This window comes from Tasmannia lanceolata, unplaced genomic scaffold (assembly GCF_043159265.1).
Source record: "Tasmannia lanceolata isolate RefF3 unplaced genomic scaffold, GAP_Taslan_0.1 ptg000013l, whole genome shotgun sequence".
In the NCBI taxonomy this organism is placed as follows: domain Eukaryota; kingdom Viridiplantae; phylum Streptophyta; class Magnoliopsida; order Canellales; family Winteraceae; genus Tasmannia; species Tasmannia lanceolata.
The window spans coordinates 32,156,996-32,181,158 of record NW_027518690.1 but is presented as its reverse complement, the minus strand read 5'-3'; the positions used below and the strand labels follow the sequence as shown (position 1 = coordinate 32,181,158).

The 24,163-nt window shown below is 39.7% G+C and overlaps 1 protein-coding gene across 1 annotated transcript in view; it reads left to right on the top strand.

The window, feature by feature from the left end:
* Window positions 1-24,163, top strand: part of LOC143890020 (CAAX amino terminal protease family protein) — a 59,873-nt gene that overhangs the window by 21,742 nt on the left and 13,968 nt on the right. The window contains exons 5-6 of the mRNA XM_077394518.1: window positions 4,862-4,922; window positions 11,546-11,670. Coding sequence (XP_077250633.1) covers window positions 4,862-4,922; window positions 11,546-11,670 — 186 coding nt within the window. The remainder of the gene's footprint in view (window positions 1-4,861; window positions 4,923-11,545; window positions 11,671-24,163) is intronic.

Genomic DNA, 24,163 nt, shown 5'->3' with positions numbered 1-24,163 from the left:
ACGAAAAGAAAAGGACTATAAACTCGACTAATGACTCGGGAAGGAAAGGACATACGGTGGTGCTTCCCGAGTTCACAAGACTCGCACTTGAACGAAGAGACAGAGGAAGGAACAAAGGACGTTTGCTGAAGGCGTTGAAGAGAAGGGTGACAAAGACGGCAGTGCCACTGATAGGCGTCAACAGAGCTATGCAAAGCGGTAGGAGAACGGCTGCTGATTGATTTATAAAATAACCGCAAGTGCACGGATCGCGTGTAGATACAGGTCGAACTCAGGGAAGAGAAATCTAGTTGTCAATCCTATTCTTGTATCAATTAGAATACTAGCTATGATATAATGTTGCCTGGCAAAATTTTAGGATTTTCGTGGACTTGATCTCGGAGCCAACACTCTATAAAAGCGTATATTCTATTCAATCTAAGAATCAAATTCAACTAAGATCTTTTTTATTTAAAATCCTAGTTTAGGCAAAGTGTGTACTAAAGTTCTAATGATCTCTTTAACTACTTATCTAATTTAATTAGAAAACCAAAATTCTAAGGGCCTAACTGAATTGGAAAATTTCAAAAGTAATTGGAATAGTGTAAAAACCTTAATTCAATATAAAAGAGTACTTAGGGTTAGAATCCACCATGAGTTTGGATAAAATTGATTAATTAAAGCAATCCTTTGAATTAGGTTGAAAATCCAACTAAACAGTCAAGAAATAATAAGATCTAAAAGATGTCATTTTTTATGAGTATTTAATCGAATTAACCCTCTAATTTATATTAATTATATAGAATTTAATCTCTGTTAATCAACAATCATCCATACGAAAGGGGAAAGCCAATGGCATGGATGATTGGGATTTGTACAAAAACAAAACCCTACATGATTCTTACAAAAAGTTTGGATGGAATTAATTGAATATTTTTCTTCTCCCCTATGGCTTCAACTAAACCCTAAGTAACTAGGATTTAGTTGTTCATGGAAAAGGGAAGAAAAACAAAAATAAAGGAGATAAAAAAGAGAAGAGATGTCATATAATTACTTGAAAGGAAAACTAAAAGAAAAATAAACTCTCCACTAGTTTAAATTAAACCAAAAATACATCACTTTGGAACTAGAAAATATAAAAAAATAAAAAGAAAACTTATTCTTTTTCTTCTCCTTCAAACAATGGTTGATGCTTTGATCGCTCTCCTTCCAACTGTTTATTGTCTTGGTCACCTTCTTTAATGCTTTGCTTTTCACCCTTGGTTTGAACCTTGAACTATTAGCTTGAATGAAAGAGTGCACCAAACACCTCGCAGCAATTAGTAAATAAAAAGAGAACAAGAGAGTTAGAAAGATAAAATCAAGAGAGCATAGAATTTGTAAGAAAGTGGAGAAATAGCAAAACAATGGGCTGCAAATAAAAACTTAAATTTTTAGAGAGATCTAAGAGAACAAACAAAAGCAAGAGAAGAGAGAGGACCGAAATTACCCAGAGAGAGTGAGAGAGAGAATGAATTTTCAAAAAAAAAATGATAGAGAGACAAAACTGACGAACAAGAGAGATATATATAGATGGGAGCAAGAAGAACTTTCATAGCAATGACCGACCACCTCCAAGAGTTGAAAAAGTTGAAGAAGGAAAGGACATGTGTCCTTTCTATTTCCACTTTTATGACAAATATATAACACTATCATTTTATGCATGCAAGACATAAATTCCAAATTTTGTCCCTTGTTTCTAAACTAGCCGAACATTACAACCAATCAATGGGTCCCATTTTTTAGTACAATTCCAGCTTCTTGCTATCTCAACCACTTTCTAATTCGGAAATTTCTATTTCAAAAACTTGCTATTCCAGCAACTTAATTCTAATTCGGCCACTTTTAGCAATTTTTTTCTCGGGCAATTTCCGCAACAATTCCATTTCCAGCAACCAAGTGGGTCCCACTTTTGCATGGATTAGCAATACAAAAATTACTATTCCCAGGAAAAAGCATGCATGCTTTGACGTTACCTTCTTGTGGAATATGGCTTGTTGCCTTCTTTATGTATATGGTTCAAATTATCAATAAAATATTGCTTTCCAGCCTAGAGATTTTCCTTTCCCACGTTGGTCATTGTGTGTCTAAAACTAGTCATTCCAAGTAGCACCATTTGCAAGCCTTCCAATATTAAATTATAGGATTCTGATGATGTCACCTCCCAATCAGCCATCCTTAGCAAGTTGCTGAAATTTCTTCTACCTCACATGACCGAATAGATGTTTCTTAACATGGAGAGGGCACGTCCACACAATCTTCTTCCAACTGGAAAGTTGCCATTTACGTGATAGTTACTATAACTATGCATTGTCACACGTCAAAGCAAAATATCTAATATGAGAGATAAATTACGTCACATGGTTATCCTTTCCTGAGGCAAGTTTCCATTGTAAACAATAAATCTGAATAGAGAGAGAAATTGCCATATGCTGTGCATTCCGAATAAAGTTCAAGTGGGCCCCACCGTTTTATTGCCACCTTGTGCATGCCTTTGGAATCCCATATTTTTATAACTGTACGTGCATGTCTTCATATAAGAATTCAGCTGAAAGTTTAATTGCCCTTTTTCATCTATTGCCCCAAAGAACCCTCTTTAAATATAGTATAATATTTGAGTTGGAAGGTGGGCTCCACCAAGTGACCATAAAAGTCAAACTTTTATATTAGAAATCCTTGCTTTCACTTTCCATGCATATATACGTATGCTCCTGTATCCACCTTTGCATGCAAAGTAATAATACAAACTACCTTATTACTTGGTTGCACTAAAGACAACACCCAAAATGGGTTGAACGATAATGCAATTTTAACGTAAGAGAGAGAGAGAGAGAGAGAGAGAGAGAGAGAGAGAGAGAGAGAGAGAGAGAGAGAGAGAGTGTTGGCACCTTGGAGTAATCCGAACCACCCATTTCAATGGGTCACAATATAGATTAACTTGCATCCCTAATAATTCCCTTTAGGGTCATCCAAACCGTTCATCTAAAAGTCCCCAACTTGGTATTCATTGGATAATCCAACCATCAAATCATTTACATGGGCTGATTCCTAACCATCCACTGATTGATCTAAACCGCTTATTTTGTTGGGACACAATAACAAGTGACCGCTCCATCTAAATCATTTCCATAAGCTAATCTGAGCCTTTCATTCGCTGGGGCCGCGGCGTAGACGGGTTGCGCCCATTAAATTATGTCCATAGGGGGGCATGAGATGATCTAAACGGTCCGTTTGGTGAGCCATCAAATGGATGATCCGAACCATTCGTCTTGTGGGCAAATTAGCTGTGGCCCCCATATTATTTCCAAATCTTATTTGAACCAAGCAATTGGTGGGCCATAAAATGATCCGAATCCTTCAAATGATTGGCATTGTGATAAATGTGTTGCGCTCTCATCTTCTTAGCTCCATTTTCCGTGAAATTCGAGAATATCCCTGAAACACCAAAAACACAGAAAATACCGTAGTAGTACCGCTTTAAATGAGAAAATATGCATGTTTCCTATCACTACCATTCACACATAAATGTGTTCATCAGTTGCACTCAAGGCGATAAAGTCCATCCACCTCATGGCCCAATCCAATCGTCTTCCCAGTCGAAAGATCCTGAAAAAAAAGATAAGAGGGATAATATGGATAAAATGAGATGGAACACTGAAGATTTTTCGTTAATTGACTGACAGAAAGTAAACTAAATGGAGATTTAGGGACACATAGTACAGATGATAATGAAATAGTTGAAGAGGGCCTGGCGAGGGGCGGGCGGCGGGGGTCTGGAGAGGGGCGGGCCCTGCTGGAGGGGGGGCGGGGCCTGAAGGAGGGTGGACAGGGGGGGGGGGGTATGGAGGAGGGGGCGAGGGCCCGGAGAAGAGGGGCGAGGGTTCTGGAGAGGCCCTGGGGGTATGGAGGAGGGGGGCGAGGGAGGTGGGGCGTGCCGGGAGAGGGGGGGGGGGTTGTGAGAGAGAGAGGTGGGGCGTGGGTTAGGGTTAGGGTGTGGGATGTGAGGGAGAGAGAGATGAGAGAGATGAGAGAGATGAGGTGAGTGAGAGACGAGGGTTAGGGTTAGGGTTAGGGTTGTGGGATGGAGAAGAAGGAGGCCAAAAGTAATCCCTAGGGATCAGAAACCCTAGGGCTCTGATACCATGTTTAGAGAGATTTGGAGAAGAGAAAAGTGAGTTAGGGAAAACTCCCCCTCACTAATGTATTTATATAAAGAGAAAAATAAGTACAATGACAACTATGCCCTCAGGGTTATTACATATATCCAACAAGATAGATAATGAAGGAAAAGAAGCTTTGCTTTGAAATTTCGTGGAGGATGTCTCTTCGATGGGTTTTGGTGGGATGCTCTAATCCAACCTAAGGTGTGTTTCCCTAGGATCCAAGGTGTGAGGCCCTGTCATTATCCTTCTTTCATCTTCTCAAGGTATTTGTTCAATTTTTTTCTCTCCTCATATTTACAAATATTGAAGATCAAATTCTGAAATCATTCAAGGGTTTTGTTAATTTCATTAAGAGAAACACGATGTAAAAATCTGATCTAGAATCTGACAATTGGATTGAGAAGATCTGAACCATCAGATTTATAGTTGGTCTCAAGATCCAATGGCCGAATTGGATTAATTTCAGCATGATTGGATAAGATTAACACGAATTGAAGATTTCAAGACACATAAGAGTGTTATCTGATTTCTTTTAAAAAGTTAGATAAACCCTAATTCAACCATATTTTGGTGGATTTTGCTTGAGATTGATATGAATTTTCTCTATATGTTCTGCATCATCTATATTTAGGTAGTTTTTTCTAAAGTTTTGCAACCAGTTGATAATCTAGATATTGCAGGTATCTCATATTGCATTTTTGGAAGGATGGCCAATACTTGACACCTCTACAGAAGTATCATGTAAATTTATTCATGCTCATTTTGCCATCAAATTATTGAAAAAATCATTTTAATTCTTTGGTAATGATGCATTTATATCATTTTGAAGTTTCAAATCTCGAATGTTTGCTAAAAGGCATTCAACATAACATGGGATTAACTTTGAAATTATCTTCCGTGCAACCCAACCATGAGTACTTTCAGTGTCACTTTGTGCTTTTTTCAAATCAAGCTGGTTTGCTCTAAGGCATTAGACATAACATGAGATTAACTTTGGAATTATCTACCGTGCAAGTCGACCATGAGTACTTTCAGTTTCACGTTGTGCGTCTAAAGTCCTTCAGCACTCTTACAAGTGGGAAATGTCCAATCATGTGGTCTTACTACAAACCCTAAGTAAATTTGCTAGTTCTCAAAATTCAAGATCTTTATCTTAAACCCAATCACTCATTAGGTACCCTACAAATATCCTGCGGTTGGACTATTTCTTTTTAGCCTCTGAATCAAATCATAGAGATTGGTCTACCTCTCCTGCCCTTTGATGAATGAATGACACCCACCTGAACCCCATTCCTTCTGAAGCGAGACCAACCCCACCATCGAATGACGTTAAGGATGCCTTCCTGAAATCAAATCACTTCCTTCTTCTGACTGCATTTGAAGAATTCGTCTTGTATAATCATCCTTATGTGAATGTGAGCAACTTCAGTTCATCGTTAGACTTATGAAGACACACCCAAGTAATAGGAGAAAATTCATCTATAATAGTCACAAAATATGAAAGACGATCAATTAAAATAGTAGGATATGAGCGAAAAAACATTAGAGTGAATCAAAATAGAAGAGGGGCTACATCACTGCATGCGAGAACATGTTTAGATAACTCCTAAGTATCATTTTAAAATTTAACCGAATTACAAAATGATTTCAATTGAGACATAGAAGAAGGTAAGGAATGAAACCATACATGTTGGAAGATAAACTCACAAGTACGATGCTTTGATATTCTGAAAATTTAAAGAATTCCTAAAAAAACAAACCTAAATTTTCTGTTACGTACGAATGTGTCACGCGGTGGCGGCGACTGTGGCTTTAGAGGCATCTGCCTTCTTCTTTTCCATGTACTTTTCCATATGTGCGTAGTCGTGATGTTATCATGGATCTTCTTGGATATATGATATTCAAATAGATCGTCTTTCTTTCCACTTTTACCTTTGCCCATAGTGCTCTTTTTATGTCAAAGTAGAGATGAAACCATTTAAAGGTGGTTATCAGGTCACTTATCAGTATTCTGTGTGACATTGATGGATCATATGTTATGTATTTATGTACAGATGCATGTATGTTGCTGCAAGGATAAATTGGAATATGAAGTTTGTGTTCTAAATTTTATGATAAAATTGACCTTTTATTTTCTTAATACTTTTATGATAAAATTGACAATTTTTTGGAAAATATAACTGCTTTCAGCAGCTCATTAGTTAGTGCAACATAAAGAGAAGGATGCTACAATTAAAACATGAATGCGGAAGTGATTTCTTAAAATAAAAATAAAAATAAAAACAACTTCAATAAATCGACAACACTTTTGAGGGGTTTTTTCTTTGATTGCCTTCGTTCATTGAGCATGCAAAACCAAATCCAATCCAACAAGCATGAGATTCAAAAGAAACTGTCAAAATTAATGAAAATGATGTAAACCACATTGTTCTTCAAAAAATTATGCCCAAAATTCTGCATAAACACTCCATTGAGAATTATTTTATAATTATTGACATAAAATCTTAATTGGATCAAACCCCAATGATCATACCAATTTTGATATGTAAGGCATTAGCGCACTGCTATGCTTATTAGTCTTCAACATCTATTAGATCTTAACTTTAAAAACCAACAACACCAACCTCCATCAATTAAAGTGATTACATTGTCCGCTACTATCCATTCACATCAATTGTTTTAATTTAGTTATGAACTAGCATATCAACTAACATCAAGTACCCCACATACCATGATCAAGTCCAATCTAGTTGTGACAATTTTGCTTCAAGAACGAACATTACTTTTTATGGAAAAAAATCAACTGCCATTGGTCCTTACATCTACAGACGGGAAAGTGTTGTCTAAAAATTAGAACTATCAACTGTCCAAAGCACTTAAAAAATAAAAAAAACTACACATCGCTCTAATTCAACAGGAAAGGAAAACCATTTCCGTTCTTGCTTCTACGTACAGGATATTACATGGAGAGGAAAATGAGAGAAATCGAGAGAAAATACATTAGATGTGTGTGTGTGCGTGTGTGTGTGTGTGTGTGCGTGTGTGTGTGCGTGTTAGGAAATGGGTTTAGAAAAAAACAAGAGTATTTCTAGAAGAATTTTTTATGCCCTGTTTGGATTGCAAGAAATTTGTTTCCGACTGGAATTTTTTCTTGGAATTTTCTTTCTATCTGCAATTTGGAGGGAATGATATGATTGTCGTTAACTTAGAGAGATCTTATTAAAAATTGAAGGCCCCTCAAAGTAAAAATTTAATAGGACTGATTAAGATTTTATCCATTGGGAACTAAATCATATCTGTAAAGTGCAATTCTTTCGAAACTTATTCAGGAAATTCAGGGGGAGGCCCACTATACCAAAAGTGAGAGAAAGCCCATCCCCCTCTTTCCTTTTTGTGTCCCATGCAGCCACACGGGAGGGCAATTGCAATCCAAACAGAAGGTTTTGATTGTCAAATTGGAGTTTTTATATGGTGTCTGCTCATAGTTGTGCCTAATCAGTGCACCACCTTTGATATTTGATCCAACCACAACCAAAAACGACTTTATGAGGCTGTCGTTGTATCAAACATTTAAGGAGGCACCTATGTTATACCCTCATTTCCGTAAAAATGCACACCAACTATCATACCAAATCTTGTGTCCAATATAGAAGTACCTCTATAAAAAAGATACGGTGGGCCCACATGGTTCAATGAAATCAAAACGATTCATCTGTTGATTTGGCCCCAATGCGTCTTTTAGAAAATCCTTGCATCTTTGTGAGGTCGCTACACAATAACTCCCAATGTAGAATCATGTTTTTGTTATGTGTTAGAAATGAGATTAGGGTTAGAAAGAGAAACAAGAAGAGGAGTAGAGATATGGAGAGTCTCCACTAGGGAGCTCCTCATGTAAATGATATATATATAGGCCCCAAATAGGTCAACCATGTACAATGACTGTAATACCCCTAAGACTACAAGCAATGACCAAACTACCCTAAATACATGTTATTCAACACTCCCCCTCAGGCTAGAGTGTATATACTATGGGACTCCATCTTGCTACCAGGGAGACTACAACAACAACTAAAAGTACAACAAAAAAAGACCATACATCAAAAAGTACAATAAGCTCATACACACATCCAACTTGGTATAACACTCATCAAGCTGGTGTGGTGAATACATAATGAAAGCATAATACTAAAAAGGACAGCAGCGGCCACAATAAATAGCATCGAGATCAATGGCCATAAAAAAGAGTAGCTCCCCTGAAGTAGCACAATAGCGAGAGCGATCAAACAAGGCTTCTCCCTGAATGAGAGCACGACGAACAGATCTGCATATCACGAGCAATGGAGGCGTCATGGCAGGAACAACTACGATGCAGCAAACAAAAGGGGGACACCAAAGGTGCGCACAATGAACATCAGCAGAGCAGCACAACGCCAAGTGAAGAGGATAACAACCGATGGGGAAACCATTGGAGACAAGGTCGATGGGAAAATCGTCGCCTGGAGATAAGGGATAGAGAGAGAGAGAAAAAAGGAGAACCAACCAACGACGAGGAAACCATCATTTAGAAATTAGGTCGACGGCATGAACATCGTCGCCTGAAGACAAGAAGAAAATGAGGGAAAAGATAAACCAACCAACGATGGGGACACCATCGTTTGGAGACTAGGTTGACGGTATGAACATCGTCGCCTGAAAAGAGTCTACCAACGATGGGGAAACCATCGCCCCGAAAAGGTAGGTCGATGGGAAAAGACCGTCACCTGTAGGAGAGCCGACCAATGATGGATATGGAAGCCATCGCCCGGAAAAGGAAGGAGAAGATAACCAACCAATGATGGGGAAACCATCATCTGGAGACAAGGTTAACGGGATGAACATCGTCACCTGAAAATGAGCTGACTAACAATGGGGACACCGTTGCCCGGAAAAGAGAGGTCGACGGCAAAAGACCGTCGCCTGTAAGAGAGCCGACCAACGATGGATATGGAAGCCATCGCCCGGAAAAGGAGGGATAAGATAACCAACCCAACGATGGGGAAACCATCGTCGAGAGATAAGGTCGACGGGAAAACTGAAACCGTCACCTTAAGAGATTAGGCATAAAACCGGACAACACGAAGAGATAAGGCATAAAGCCGGAAACTATTACGTAAAACTACGCCAAGAGAAGACATGAAAGAGAAAACACATGACGAAGAATATAAGGAGAACACAACATCACTTCGTCTCTGGCGAGACTACATGAGCTTTGATAAGACAAGAAAAGACAATAAAAACCTCCAAAGGGATGAATGAAGATCATAAACAGAAGACGATGACACTCTCCCTCAAGAAAAGACAACACAATAACATAACAACACTCCCCCAAGAAGGCAATACGAAGAAAAAGACAATGTCAAGAGAAATGAATAACCCTAAGAAAAACATGACAACACTCCCCCTCAAGTTGAAGGTCGAATACCTTCAACTTGCAATGAAAGACGAGGACAAACAAGGCACCACACCTCTCTCGGATATTTCATCGAACACTTAGTATGCGCCTTGAAGAAGACAAAGAAACAAAGACAAACAAGGCACCACACCTCTCTTAGACATTTGAGCAAACACTTGGTGTGTGCTTTGAAGAACTACATAAAAGACATAGAAAACAATACATAGAAGACAATATAAAAAAAGATGACAAAAAAACAACAACAAGACAAGCACAAGAGAATAACAAGAAATAATACAAGACAACACTCCCCCTTTGAGACCAAAGGCCTTCAACTTGCAACGAAAAGAAGACAAGCAAGGTGCAAAACCCCTTTGATACTTTTCATCAAACACTTGGGGTGCACCTTGAAGATGAGATGAGAAATACAAAGGCCATAGGCCAAAGAGCTATAGAGAAGAGAAAATAAAGAGAGTTTTGGAATGGAGGAGAACCCAAAATGGGTTTACACAAGTAGCACAGACATGATTGTTTTTAAGATATACGACAGAGGGAAAATGGGTTAAACACGAAAGGATTTGACGAAATGATGGGGAGATTTTGTGGTCTCGGCAAAAAGGAAATGAGAGAGAGAGAGAGAGAGAGAGAGAGAGAGAGAGAGAGAGAGAGAGATTTTCTTAAAAAAAAGTGTTTTACGGACACGGAGAGAGAGAGATTATGAGACAGATATTTGAGGGATTTGAGATTTGAGGGAGAAAAACAAGGAATTTGGTTTGCACAATACACAAACTTAGAGATAGAGAGATGCGCGACAGAGAGAACAAAAAAAAATGCCGTAAAGGCGTGAATGGCGTGTAGGGAGATAGACTCTTCTTTCCTTCTTGAGGATCATCCCATTAGCTCTGATACCATGTTAGAAATGAGATTAGGGTTAGAAAGAGAAAGAAGAAGAGGAGTAGAGATATACAGTCTCCACTAGGGAGCTCCTCATGTAAATGATGTATGTATACACCCCAAGTAGGGCAACCATGTACAATGACTGTAATACCCCTAAGACTACAAGCAATGACTGAACTACCCTAAATACATGTTATTCAACAAGATGAAATTTATGCCAGATGATTAAGACATCTGGCATTTTTGTACTCAAGTTAGAATCATGCAAGTTACACAAAACTCATCTGATATGAACCGATACAGTGTTTATCTCAGAGATACAAACTTCTACCTTTTTTGGAGAAATTATATGATGCCCGACCGTGAAGTCCCATCAAGGTGGTACGTCAGAGGTATTACCCTTGATATTTGATCTAACAGCAGCCTCTTAAAAAGTGGTCTGCTGTTGGATCAAATATCAAGGGTGGTACCGCTTTGACGGTACTTCACGGTCGGGCATCATATAAAAACTCCCTTTTTTGAACTTATTTTTGCTTTATTAGAGATTTTACTCCACCTCAGAGGAAAGTAGCAAGTAACATGTTCTCATTGGGTGAGTCAGTCAACTCCCATCTGACATTAAGTATTCTCAGATATGAAATTACATGCTTATGTCAGATAATAACAATTGAAGAACTTGTATAGCAATGGAATTTGTGTTTTATATTATAGTAAGGAAACCCGATAGATAGATAGACTTAGTTTTTTATCGCCATTCCAAAAAGTTGATAGGAATTTGTAGAATACATTTTATATTGGCCATATTTTATCTGCTGCTCACAATGCTCAAGATTTGCAACATCAAATCATTATTGGCTTGCCTGTTTTCCCTATAATGCTTTTTTAAGTGTTTTTTTACTTGTATTTGCTTTCTCAAACCAAGAGCAATTATTTTCCACACATTATTGTTTCCTTTTCATGCTTTATGCACACTTTTAATTATGTGTAATAGTTTCTATATTTTGAAAGGTGGGTCTCTGATTACTTTCATATTCAGTTGATTTTGAGATGTGGCATCTTGAGTTGATCGTCGGACTCGTCATATTTATATCGTCATGCCGATACCTTTTGTTGAAGATTTGGCCAGATTTTGCCGAGTCTAGTGAAGCAGCCAATCAACAGGTCTGCTCTATATTTTGATCTATCATTATTAATTTAGTATTATGGAATGCATAAATCCTTGAAGGAAAGATTGTTTGATGAGAAGGTTTTCTTGCTCATAACCTGGTTTGAGTAGTTTATCAATTATATAACTACATACAATCAAGGTTTTAAATTTTGGTTTCGGTGTCAGTTTCGGCCACCACCGATTCGGTTTCGAACCGAAATTTCAATCGAAATCATGTAAAAATATGATTATGATTTCGTTAATTTTTTTTAATTTCGGCCGAAATGTTTAAAATTTCGGTGTTAATTTTGGTTGAAATTTTGGCTATTTTGTTGGAAATTTTATAAAAAAGTCCAAAAATGAAATTTGAACCAAAATTTTGGCGATATTTCTTGGAAATTTCAGAATTTCGGTGAAATTTCGGCGAAATCTTGTAAAGAAACAACTTCATGTGAATTCCGTTTCGGTTTGTGCCAAAACCAAAATATTTTGGCAAGCCAATATTTGAAACCATGCATTCAATGTGTTGATTTTAGTTGCTTGACTTGTGCTTTTGGTCGCAAAATGTCTTGTAGCTTTTTAACAACCTTTTAGACTTAAAAATAAAATACATAGCAGACCTATATATATTAAAGAAAAGTTATAAAGTGTGAACCCATGAATTGGAATTTAGTTTTAGATTATTTCTGTTAGTGTCAGAGAATGAGAATGAAAGAGTTGGAGACTTGATCCCCCTCACTATGATATATCTAACACTCCCCCTCAAGCTGGAATGTAGATATTATACATTCCTAGCTTGTTACAAATGTCATTGAGCTTAGCTTTGCTTTAGAACTTGGCAAATACCAAGATTACCAGAGCGGGAAGCAAAGCGAAGCGAGAAGCGGGAAGCGAAGGCTCTCAGGAAGGTGGGAAGCGTGAAGGGTTAGAGAATTTTTAATAGTTAAATATTTAAAAAAATTTAAACAAATAAAAAATTACTAAAAAAATATAAGAAATAATTATATTAACCAAATATTAAAAAAAAACTTTTTATTAAAAGATCCATCATTTACTTAAAGGAAAATCACTATCAGCTGAAATGCCTTTGTTGACCAGTTTATTCACCAGTGCGTTGACAAGAAGAAAAATTTTTAGAAACCAAATTATGAAATTTTTTTACTTGACTTTTGAGATTTAATAATGTTTGGACATGATAGAATTTATGAATTTTTAAAATTAGAAAAATACCCCATCATTTGGAAGTTAAAATTTTGACCCTACCCGTTTTTTATCCTTTAGATTTGGGTCTTGAAAGTATTTTTAATAGATTCGAATGGGGGTTATTCCCTTATTTACGTGTAAATCTTAAGTATTTCAATGACTTTACTTGTAAATACTAAGAAGAGGAAGAGAAGATGACTAGCAAGAGACAAGGAGTATAGATAGGAAATGCGCTTCCCATAGAGTGGAATACGTGTTTCTCATAGTGGGAATCGAATTCCCAAAGAGTGGGAATCGCGCTTCCCACGTTTCCGAAACGGGATTCCCAAAAATTGGGGAATCTAGAAGATTCCCATTTCTGAATAGATTTTCGAGGAATCGTGATTCCCCATTCTGAGTAGAGATTCCTGCTTCCTTGGTAAATACATCCGCTAGCTGATCTACAGATCGAGTGAAAGCAACTTGAACTTCGCCTCTCTGCGAATAAAATGACACTCTACCTCCATATGCTTGGTCCTCTCATGAAACACGGGATTGGAGCTTTATTATCACAATAAAGCTATGCTGGAGATGATGATGGAAACCCAATCTCAGATAGGAGAGATCGTAGCCAGAGAAGTTCTCCACTCGTGTGAGGCATAGCTCGATACTCTGCCTCTGCACTAGTCTTCGAAACTATATCCTTCTTTTTACTTCTCCATGATACAAGGTTGCCTCCAACAAAGGTACAATAGCCTGTGGTGGTTCTCCTATCTGCTGGAGATCCTGCCCAATCTACATCACAAAATCCTTCTACTTCTTGAACAGAAGACCATTCCCTGGTGCCCCCTTTAGATAACAAAGGATCTGAACTACTGCTGCCCAATGAGAAGTGCGTGGTGCACACATTAACTGACTAACCGCACCAACTGCCTATGAAATGTTTGGGCGAGTAACAGTGAGGTAGATAAGCTTCCCTACTAGTCAGTGATACTGACCAGGATCATCCATGAAATCTCCTTCTTCCATAAGTTTAGTAATAGGGTCCATAGGTATAGTCGCTGGTTTCATCCCCGTGAAATCAGTCTCCTCCAATAAATCTAGAACATATTTCCTCTGTGAGAGAGATAAACTAGTACCAGAGTATGCAACCTCAATCCCTAGAAAGTATCGAAGGCGTCCAAGATCCTTTGCAGCAAACTCTTTTTGTAGGAACACTTCCAACCTCTGTATGCTAGCTGTATCACTCCCTGTAATAATGATATCGTCTACATAAACAATGAGTAAAATATGGCCTGTAGAACAACAACTAAACACCGAGTGATCCACTGCACACTGTCGCATACCAAATCTCATGATCACATCACTAAAGCGCCAAACCATGCTCTTGGAGATTTTGCTTTAGTCCATTCAAGGACTTATGGAGTATGCAATCTGACGAGGACATCTCCCCCTGAGAAACATACCCAGAAGGTTGCTCCATATACACCTCCTCAGTCAACTGCCCATGAAGAAAGGCATTTTCTGACATCCAGCTGATAGGGCTAGCCTCGATTGACAGTGAGGGAGATAAAAACTCTGAAAGATGGAATTTTAGCCATTGGTGAAAAGGTCTCTGTGTAGTCAAGGCCATATCTCTGGGTATAGCCCTTAGCGCCAAGGCGTGCCTTAAGTCGCTCAATGGCTCCATCTGACAAGTGTTTGATGGCAAATACCCATCGCCAACGAAAAGCCTGAGCTCCAAAAGGAAGCGGAACAAAATCCCAGGTATGATTAGATTGAAGGGCCTCCATTTCAACATCCATAGCAGCACGCCAGCCAGGGTGAGCTAGTGCCTCTTGGACATTCCTAGGCAAAGAGACAGAAGACAAGGAAGAGAAAAAACTGCGAAAACAGGGGGTGAGATGCTCATAAGAAACAACTGAAGAAATAGGATGAGTAGTCTGACGAGATCTCGTACGAGATGCAATAAGTGAATCAACTGAAGTAACATGACTAGAAACAACGGGTACTTGAGTGGCAGCAGTCGGGATCTCTGTTTGGGAGGAAACCTGCTTAGGCATGACATCAGATGCCTTCTCTTTCGCTCGTCGTTGGTAGACCTTAGTAACTAGGGCTGCACAAAAAACCGGCTAAACCGATAAACCGAACCGAACCGGGCCTTTTGGTTTGGTTTTGTTTTTCTCGGCATTGGTTCGATCACGGTTTAGAATTTTACTGAACCGATCCGACGATGTTCGGTTCAGTTCATGGTTTTAGATTTTTAAACTGAAAATTAACCGAACCGAACCGAGAAATGGAGGAAAAGACACTGATTTTGTGTCATTATCAAATCTAAGGCGAGTTGTTTCATTTGCAAAGAGAAGAGGGGTGATTTAAACAAGGGATGTGTGTCTATATCAATTCCCTGTATTTAAAAGTAAAGAATGCATTCACCCCTTCCCTTTAGACCACCCCTTAGAAGTGTAAAAAGAATAGTCCTAAATACTTAGAGGGGTTGTCCAAGAGAAGAAGAAAAAAAATTGAGCGGGGGGAGGCAGAGAGAGCTTACTTAGAGAGCTTGCCGGTCTCGTTGTACATTGTTGATGGTCAATTTGGATAGATAAACCTTTTTTTTTTTTGGATAGATAAATGTATTTAACTACTTGATTTGGATTTGTATCGGATAAGCTGTGAACCAAACCGGTCAAAATCGGTTTGGTTTGGTTCGGTTATACCCCCCGATCGGTTTGGTTATGGTTTGGATTTTCTCTAAACCAATGTGATTGATTCGGTTTAAAAAAACTCCCTAAACCGAACCGGTTCGAACCGTGTGCAGCCCTATTAGTAACAGACGGTGGGTGACATGGTGCATCTGTAGTAGGAGGACTAGGATGATCAATAGGATCATGAAGAACAGGGATAGGAAGAGGAAGAAGCGGTGTTGAAATGACAGAAGCATCCCTGGAGAGGGAGGGAAAAACGGCTCCGACTCAAAGGTGACATCGGTTGAAACAAACATGCGTCTCAACCGTGAGCTATAGAAATGACAACCTTTCTAGGTACGCGAGTATCTTAGAAATACACATTTCTCTGCCTTAGGATCCAATTATCAGCGCATGGAGATAGATTATGGACAAAACCGACACATCCGAACACTCGCAGATTCAGAGGAAGGGGCTCATCCGTAGGATGAAGAACGGAAAAAGGAGTAGAGCCATCTAGAAAAGAGGATTGAAGACGGTTAGCCAAGTAACAAGCAGTGAGTACGACATCACTCCAATAAGACTTAGGAACTCGCATTTGAAAAAGCATAGAGCCAGTTATATCGTGAAGGTAGCGCAACTTGCGCTCGGCCACACTATTTTGCTGCGAAGTATGTGCACAGGAAGATTGATGCACAATACCACGAGGAATAAGAAATCTTGAAACTCAGTAGAGAAATATTCCCTAGCGTTGTCAGTGCGCAAACATTTAATGCTACAATTGTATTGGTTAGCAATCTCTGCATAAAAGGTGCGAAAAATATGAAAACCATGAGAGCGATCCTTAAGCAAATATAACCAAGTAAGACGAGAATAATCATCCACAAATACAATAAAATATCTATAACCAGAATGTGACATAATCCGTGAAGGACCCCATACATCTGAATGTACTGACGCAAAAGGACTCATAACACGACTAAAGACTCTAGAGGGAAAAGACACATGACGGTGCTTCCTGAGTTCACAAGACTCGCAATCAAAAGATTGAATAATAGACGACACAACTGACGACTGGCGAAGCTTCTGCAGAGAAGGGTGGCCTAGGCAACAATGCCACAAATAAGAATCAGTAGAGCTGTTCAGAATATGCCGAGGTGGGCTACTGTTTAAGCCGTAGAGTCCATCATGCTCATGGCCCGAGCCGATCATCCTCCCAGTCGAGAGATCTTGAAAGACACAATAAGACGAATAGAATGAGACAGAGTAATTTAAACGTTTTGTAATCTAACTAACAGAAATGAGATTTAAAGGGGATTTAGGCACACAAAAAATAGAAGATAAAGTAAGATCAGAATGGGGCGAAAGAGTACCAATACCCGAGATAGGGGTGGATGTCCCATTGGCGAGAGTGACCGAGTGGGAATCAGAGGGAAAAGGGCGAAAAGAGCTAAGAGAAGAGAAATTACCAGTGAGATGGTTTGAAGCCCTAGAATCAATGATCCAGGAGCTGGAGCTACAAAGTAAGGATGCCAGAGAACTACCTGGCTGGGCAAAACTCGCAGGCGAAGATGGTGAAACTCATCATAATCAGCCCGTGAAATGGCCAGTGTATCCGTAGCAGGTGCAGGAGCCGAGTCAGATGGAACAAAAGTATCAGGTAGACCGGTAGCAGTGATGTGGGCCGAGCGTGGTGGTCAAAGCTCAGGATGGAGCTGAAAACAGTTATCAACATGGTGGCCCTCTCTTTGAAAATGAGTACAAAAGGAGCGTTCTCGACTGCCACCACGGCGGCCACCACCACAGCCTCCACGGCCACGTCCACGACCAAAGGAGGCACCACCACAGCTCGAACGAGAATCGTTATCATATGCTGCGAAAGTGGAGCCATCAACAGTCACTGCTACCGAGGAGTCACCAGGAGAGAACTGCTGAACACGGGAATAGACTTCCGTGAGTAAAGGAATGGATCCAGATCCAATAATCTGCTGACGAAGATGTCTATACTCAGGACCCAAACTCTCAAGGTAATGAACACATATCTGGTCCCTCTGACGAGCAGCAACAGTAAGGTTGGACGTGAGAGGCATAAATACATCAAGCTGCTGGCACAGGGCTACAAACTTACTGTAGTGAGCAACAGTGGACATATCATCACCATGGAGAAAACATATCCACTTGGAGTACGTGGAGCAGATACGACTGATGTTGGACACACCAGAATAAAGCGGTGTAGTCTGATCCCAGACCTGTTTAGTTGTAAGAAGAAGCATTATGGGGCCAGCAATATGATAGGCCATACTCTCCTAAAGTAGGGTACGGACCTGAGCATCCTCCTATTCCCACCGATCATAGGTAGGGTCCGTAGTATGAGGAGGATCACGGCGAAGAATATGGGCCTTGCCCCGAGCAACTAAGTCTCAACTGCAGCTTTCCAAATCACATAGTTTGCCCCATCTAATTTGACAGTGGTCATCTGTGGGAATGAACCATCCACAGAGACAGTCGAAGTAGGAACCGAAGAGGGTGTCGCATGGACCTCATGGGTCATGCCGGAGGATGGATTCTCAATAACGGGATCCATAAAGACAAACAAAAGAGAAAAAAGACAACCCTAACGATGATTTGGTTCAGAAAACAAAGAAAGATGAAAAAGTGGCCAAACTAAATGAAGAAGAGTAAGCTAAACGCGGCTCCAATGAGAACATACAACGGGATCAAGGCACAAGTAGACATCCGTAGGGAATAACCACGGAGCCGCGAACGAGAGAGAAGGGTAATAGAATGACAATCTAGTGCATTAGGGCACTAGGGGGAATAGGAAAAGAAAAACAAGAGATAGGAAGCGAGAGACGTTAAAAAAAAGATAAGGTTAGGGTTTAGAAAATGATGTTTAGGGGTAGGAAGAAGTAGGAGGGGCTGGTTGGGAGAAAAGAAAGGGATGGGGTAGGGTTAGAGGAGAGGAGAGGGGAGAGGGGCTAGGGATGAGGGGGTTAGGGGGAGTGTTGCGGGAGGCGATGGGGCGACACTATTCACAGTACTGTTCACAGTACTGTTCACTGCACTGTTCACGGGTATTGCTCACGGTACTGTTCACGAGTACTGCTCACGGTGAGAGAGAGAGGCGAGGTGATGTGATGGTGGATGGCGGAGGTGTTCGTTCGCGGTCCCTAGAGCATCATAGCCCTAGGGCTCTGATACCATGTTAGAGTCAAGAGAATGAGAATGGAAGAGTTGGAGACTTGCTCCACCGAACTACCCTTTTATGCACCATATCCTAGGCCCAACAAGGGGTTGTTTTGGTCTTGTTATCATGATGTCTTGCTGATGTGAGCAGTGGCATTCCCTCACATCAAAATTTCATAAATTTATCCCATTTGGTCCTCTTTCCACAATTTTATGGACAGTTATTGAAGGACTTTGACACACATTCCCAAAAATATTTACAGTTTGTTGGGAGATTCTTCCTGAATCAGTCAGGGAAGTTTCCTAGAATTTAGAGACTGGAGTTCTGGGTCTGTTACCAGCTTAGAAAGAAGAACTGAGATGAGCTAGAGTTACATTAGATGGTTTTGTTCTAAAATTAGAAGTCGGTACTATGGACTCTCATAGGACAGTAATTGCATTTTCAAGTCAGACGTAGAGTGAAACAGTTCCAGTTCTATTGTAAAAAGGCTGTTCTAGTTTTAAAATTCTTTTTATACAAGGAAGGTTTGGTTGGCCGAGAATGGATGTAATGGATGCTAAGATTAGTGAGGTGTCTATGGTTTATAAGCTATTGTTTTAAATACATGAAAGTTAAATCAATAAACATTGTACAATTTTACTTGCTAGTCACGCAAAATTCTAGTACATGAGTTCTTAGTGAAATTCGTCTCAAGTTGCTTGTGATCTGCAACTGTTCTAAGAATTAAAGGAGAAAAGCACGCCATATATTTTGTATACACCAGGTGCTGGTATTCTACAAGATCTGTGCTCCCAGGTGCATCCTATACTTCGTGTTTACTTCCACTGGTGTAAAAAGGGAAAATCTAAGTTCCTTTATATAGATTAGAACTTAGGTGACTTTCTACAAACAATTGATGCAAAGAAATTTGTTTGTTAATGTTAGTTTCCCATCCATGCCAATTCCCCCTCGTTTTTACATTTGTTTCTCTCCCATGCCCATTCCCCCTCATTTTTACAGTTCCTTGCCTTCCACTTGAAATAACTTTTTTGTTGTTTCCCTTTTTCTTTGCCTTCCCTAAGAAAACTCATTTGTAATATCTCCATAAAAAAAATTGAGATAGTGATAACAGGCATACAATGCATCCTCCCCCACACATAAATAGTTCGTCCTCCAAAGCACAAGCTTTTATCCATTCTCTGTGTCGTAGATTTCAATAGAGACTTAGTGGAACTTCCAATCCAAAGAGGGAACCTAAATATCAGAAAATTCTCCACTTTAGATCCCAACAGCTCAACATAATTCAACAATCTATCATCCACATGTTCACTGCCACATAAGTATTTTTATTTAAGATAAATCTTAGCTTTGTGATTCCTCAAACCAATGCTGGATGGATTCATTTAACATTAATTATTTGCTCCATGGAGTCATCACAAAAAATAAATGTATTATTGGCAAATTGAAGATGAGAGATGGGAGGATTGGCTCACCCACTGAGGACCTATCAATCAAACCTCTCTCCCTTCCTCGACTAACCTTGCATTCTCAAACTCCAAAAAAACCAGTTGGTCTTCCATTCAAATAGAGTGAACATAAGCATTCTACAATCCACAAAGACCTAGTCAACAAGATCATAGGTTTACTCCATTTCAATCTTGCTCAGGCTGTTCTGGTTCCCTTCTCTATTTCTCAATTCAAAAATATTCACGAGACAGACCATCCAATATTTGTGTACTTTCTATGAGGCATCTTGAAATGAACAGATTGCATCTCCCAACTTGAATCAAATCTTTGCGTATAGACTTCTGGATATGCCTTGTAAAGCTACACAAGTAACGGGGCAGAGGCCTTTAACCTTCCCTACTGTCTTTGGATTTATGATAATAGGAGATTTTAACCTCTTGCTATTAGTTCCTCCATTTTTCATATGATCAATTCATCAAACACATTTTTCTTTTAAAAATTTATTTGTCCAGTAATTGTTATGGAAAGAGGGACCATAGAAGAGCTTGATGTCGACTGAGTTATCAAATAATGAAGCATATGCTGTATCTTAGACATAACAGGTGAGACCAAAGAGGTATTGACACTGGATAGACTTACAATAAAAGATAGGAGTGGAAAAGGCTCTAATTTGACTAAATTGCAAAAATAAGTGTGTCCTCACCAAGTGCGTTGAGTTGATTGTAAATCTATGACTAAGCTAAAAAGGAGGTTTCTAAATTCTAGGAAACAGTACAGGAGAAAAGCAAAATAAAAACCTTTTGTTAAAAAGAGGATTCTTAAATTTATGAAAAAGCAAAAGAAAAGAAAAGTTAAAAGCTTTGGAAAAATCAGAAAAGTTGTGTACTTTATGTCACTCATCAAAGCCGCATTTGCTAATATGCCCGTGTACTTTATGCTACTCTTCAAAATTCCAACTAAAGTGGCTAATCGCATCGAGAAAATACAACACGATTTCTTATGAGAGGGTATGGAAAGCGGGTAAAAACTGAAACATCTACTTAATTGGAGGAAGGTATGCAGATCTAAAAGGAGAGGTGGGATTGGCATTGGCAAGATCAAATTACGAAATACTGCCCTTTTGGGGAAATGGCTCTGGAGATTTGGAGTAAAAAAGGAATCGCTATGGCATAACATCATAGCGGTCAAATATGGATCTGGGTGGGGCGACTGGATGGCTAGGGATCCACCGTCAAACTGCGGGTCATGTATTTGGAAATCGGTTTGCTCTACCCAGAATCAATTCGCTCCATATGTTCCATTCAAGGCTGGCAAAGGAGAACAAATACAATTTTGAGTGGATCTATAGATCGGTGATTCCACTTTGGAGACAAATTTTTGATCTGTTTCGGATTGCATCAAACCCTGACGCGAGAATAGCGGAATACATCACCCGGGGGGACGCCTCCGACAGAACTTTCTGGGATATTCGCTTAAGGAGAAACCTCAAAGATTTGGAGATTGGGAATTTTGGACTACTTCTGAACTTGCTCTCGTCATGCCATCTATCCCCTTTTGAGGAGGACCGGCAGATTTGGTCACTTGATTCAGAAGGTGGCTTCTCCATGAGGTCATTTTTTCGGAAAATTGATGATGGACATCAAAGATTATTTCACAGGGTGGTTATCTGGAGGCCTCCAATCCCTCTCCGCATAAACGCTTTTATCTGGACCTTGATCCGTCGAGGCGTTAATGCCTGCGAACGGTTGCAAGCACTTGGTTTTCAAATGGCGAGTCAATGCGTTTTGTGTAGTAATGCATTGGAATCCCTGGATTATTTATTACTTCTATATGCTTTCTCTTTCCAAATATGGATGGGGATATTCAAATTCTTTGGTATGGCTTGGGTGCTACCGAATCGCATTGCGAAAGTTATTTTAAATTGGCGGGGTGCATTTCATGGCAGTTTAGGTGAATCGTTATGGCTGGCGATACCATTTGCTACCACCTGGCACATATGGTCAGAACGTAACAACTGAATATTCAATAGGAAGGACAGAACGAGACTCCATATGGTGCTTGATGTGAAATTGTCCCTTATAGTTTGGATTCATGCTGAGCGGCTACCATACTCTACTGGGGCATTTTTAAACAATTGGATGACAATGATACATGAAAAAACTGTGCAATCCAGAATTAATCATCGCTGGTCTCCACTGCCCGAGGGGTGGCTCAAACTCAACTTTGATGGTAGCTCTGTTGGGAACCCGGGAAGGGCTGGGGTTGGTGGTGTAATTAGGAATAATTGCGGTAATATCATTATGACATATTCGGGCCCTGCCGGTATATGTGATGTGGATGAAGCTGAGGTGACCTCACTCCTGTTTGGGCTTCGATGGTATGGGATAAATAATTTGGGTCCACTAATTGTTGAAGGTGACTCATCAAATACTGTTAGAGTTGGTGCCCTAAAACCCAGTATATTTCGAATGTTAATCAATAAAAGTTTCTTTTCATGACAATTAATGGGTAACTAAAAGTTAAATATGTGTGACACACTACTTCTTATTGACATGTATTTGTCCTTGGGTAGCAAAGTAGGAAACCCATGCTCATGGATTAACAGATCCTAGGGAGCAAGGAGATATGGGATTTTGGTTCTTTCCAGACCTTAATAGTTCCTAGTTGGGGTTGAGGTTGGACACCTCCTGTATACAACTAGCTTCTATCTTGCCAACATGCACGCGATATGGAGTGACTTATCTCAATCACTCGGGCAGTGGACCCTAAGCAAGATAGAATTGGTACGACAATGAGATATTCTACCAGCTTGTGGACAGGAGACGGTTAAGCTATTCTACCAGACAGGACCCTTTACATTTCCTTTGACCTGAGAAGTCATATTGGTCTCTTGGCGAGTCTCTCATTCTTGGTCTCTCTAACCGTGATTCTCTTGGAGTCACTAGAGGGTAGTACTGGAGTGTTGGACAAACCTTCGAGGTCAATAGTGATACCCGACATGGAATTCTCCACCTATTTTATAGGATAACATCTACAATTTTGGTCAGAGCAGTAGGCCTAGAAAAATACCTGGCCATGTGGATTTGATAGAGTGTATATCAAAAGGATTTCACAAAATAAAGTTTTGAAATGGTTTTAGCAAATGCATTTTCGGGCCAACACTGCTTGACTGAAAGGTATACCGTGAGTGAGTCCAGGGGGTAGTTGATGTCCACCCGTCGATGTCCACCCCCCCCCCCGTAGTACTCAACTCAGTAGATGTGGACTTGGAGAAAGGACTTGCATATTTGATGTGATTAGGGGTATGATGATTTGACGATTATCTTCAGGGTTACGTCTCGATGAAGGCCACTGACTCAATGCGATTGTAGCATTAACTACGGAGCAATAATCGCAGTGGGGCTCACTTGTGGGTTCTGCAGGATCTACCGTTGAATCCGTGTTACGATCCCACTCACTACTCGATTGACCTATTATAATCTATTAGATAGAGGTCACGCATTTATTTGGTTGCTTACACGAACTAGTTTCGTGGCATTGGATGCATTGAAAAGATATACACAATGTATATAATGTATTTGCACTATGAGATATATTTGGAATACCAAAATGGCTAAGTATCCACCGTAAGGGTATATTGGAGCTTAAATCCTACTGGATAGGATTGGATTGTATAATTTAATTGGGAATTAAATGTGAAATGCAATGGGGAATTGAATTGGATAAGTGGACCCACATGGGACGAATTTGGGTGGGACACATTGCCACACGCCCCATGTGGTGTGCCATTATAAATTTGGAATTCAAATTATATTTGGAATATAATTGCTTGATTTGTTTCTCTCAAATTAAAGCAACACATGTAAAATTGGAAAGAGAGAAAGAGAGAGAGAGAGAGAGAGAGAGAGAGAGAGAGAGAGGAAACAAACCGAATTAGAAACTATGGAACCACATGGGGGAACAAGGGTTGCTTGGGCACCAAGCAACCCCATAGTTGCACATCCCCCC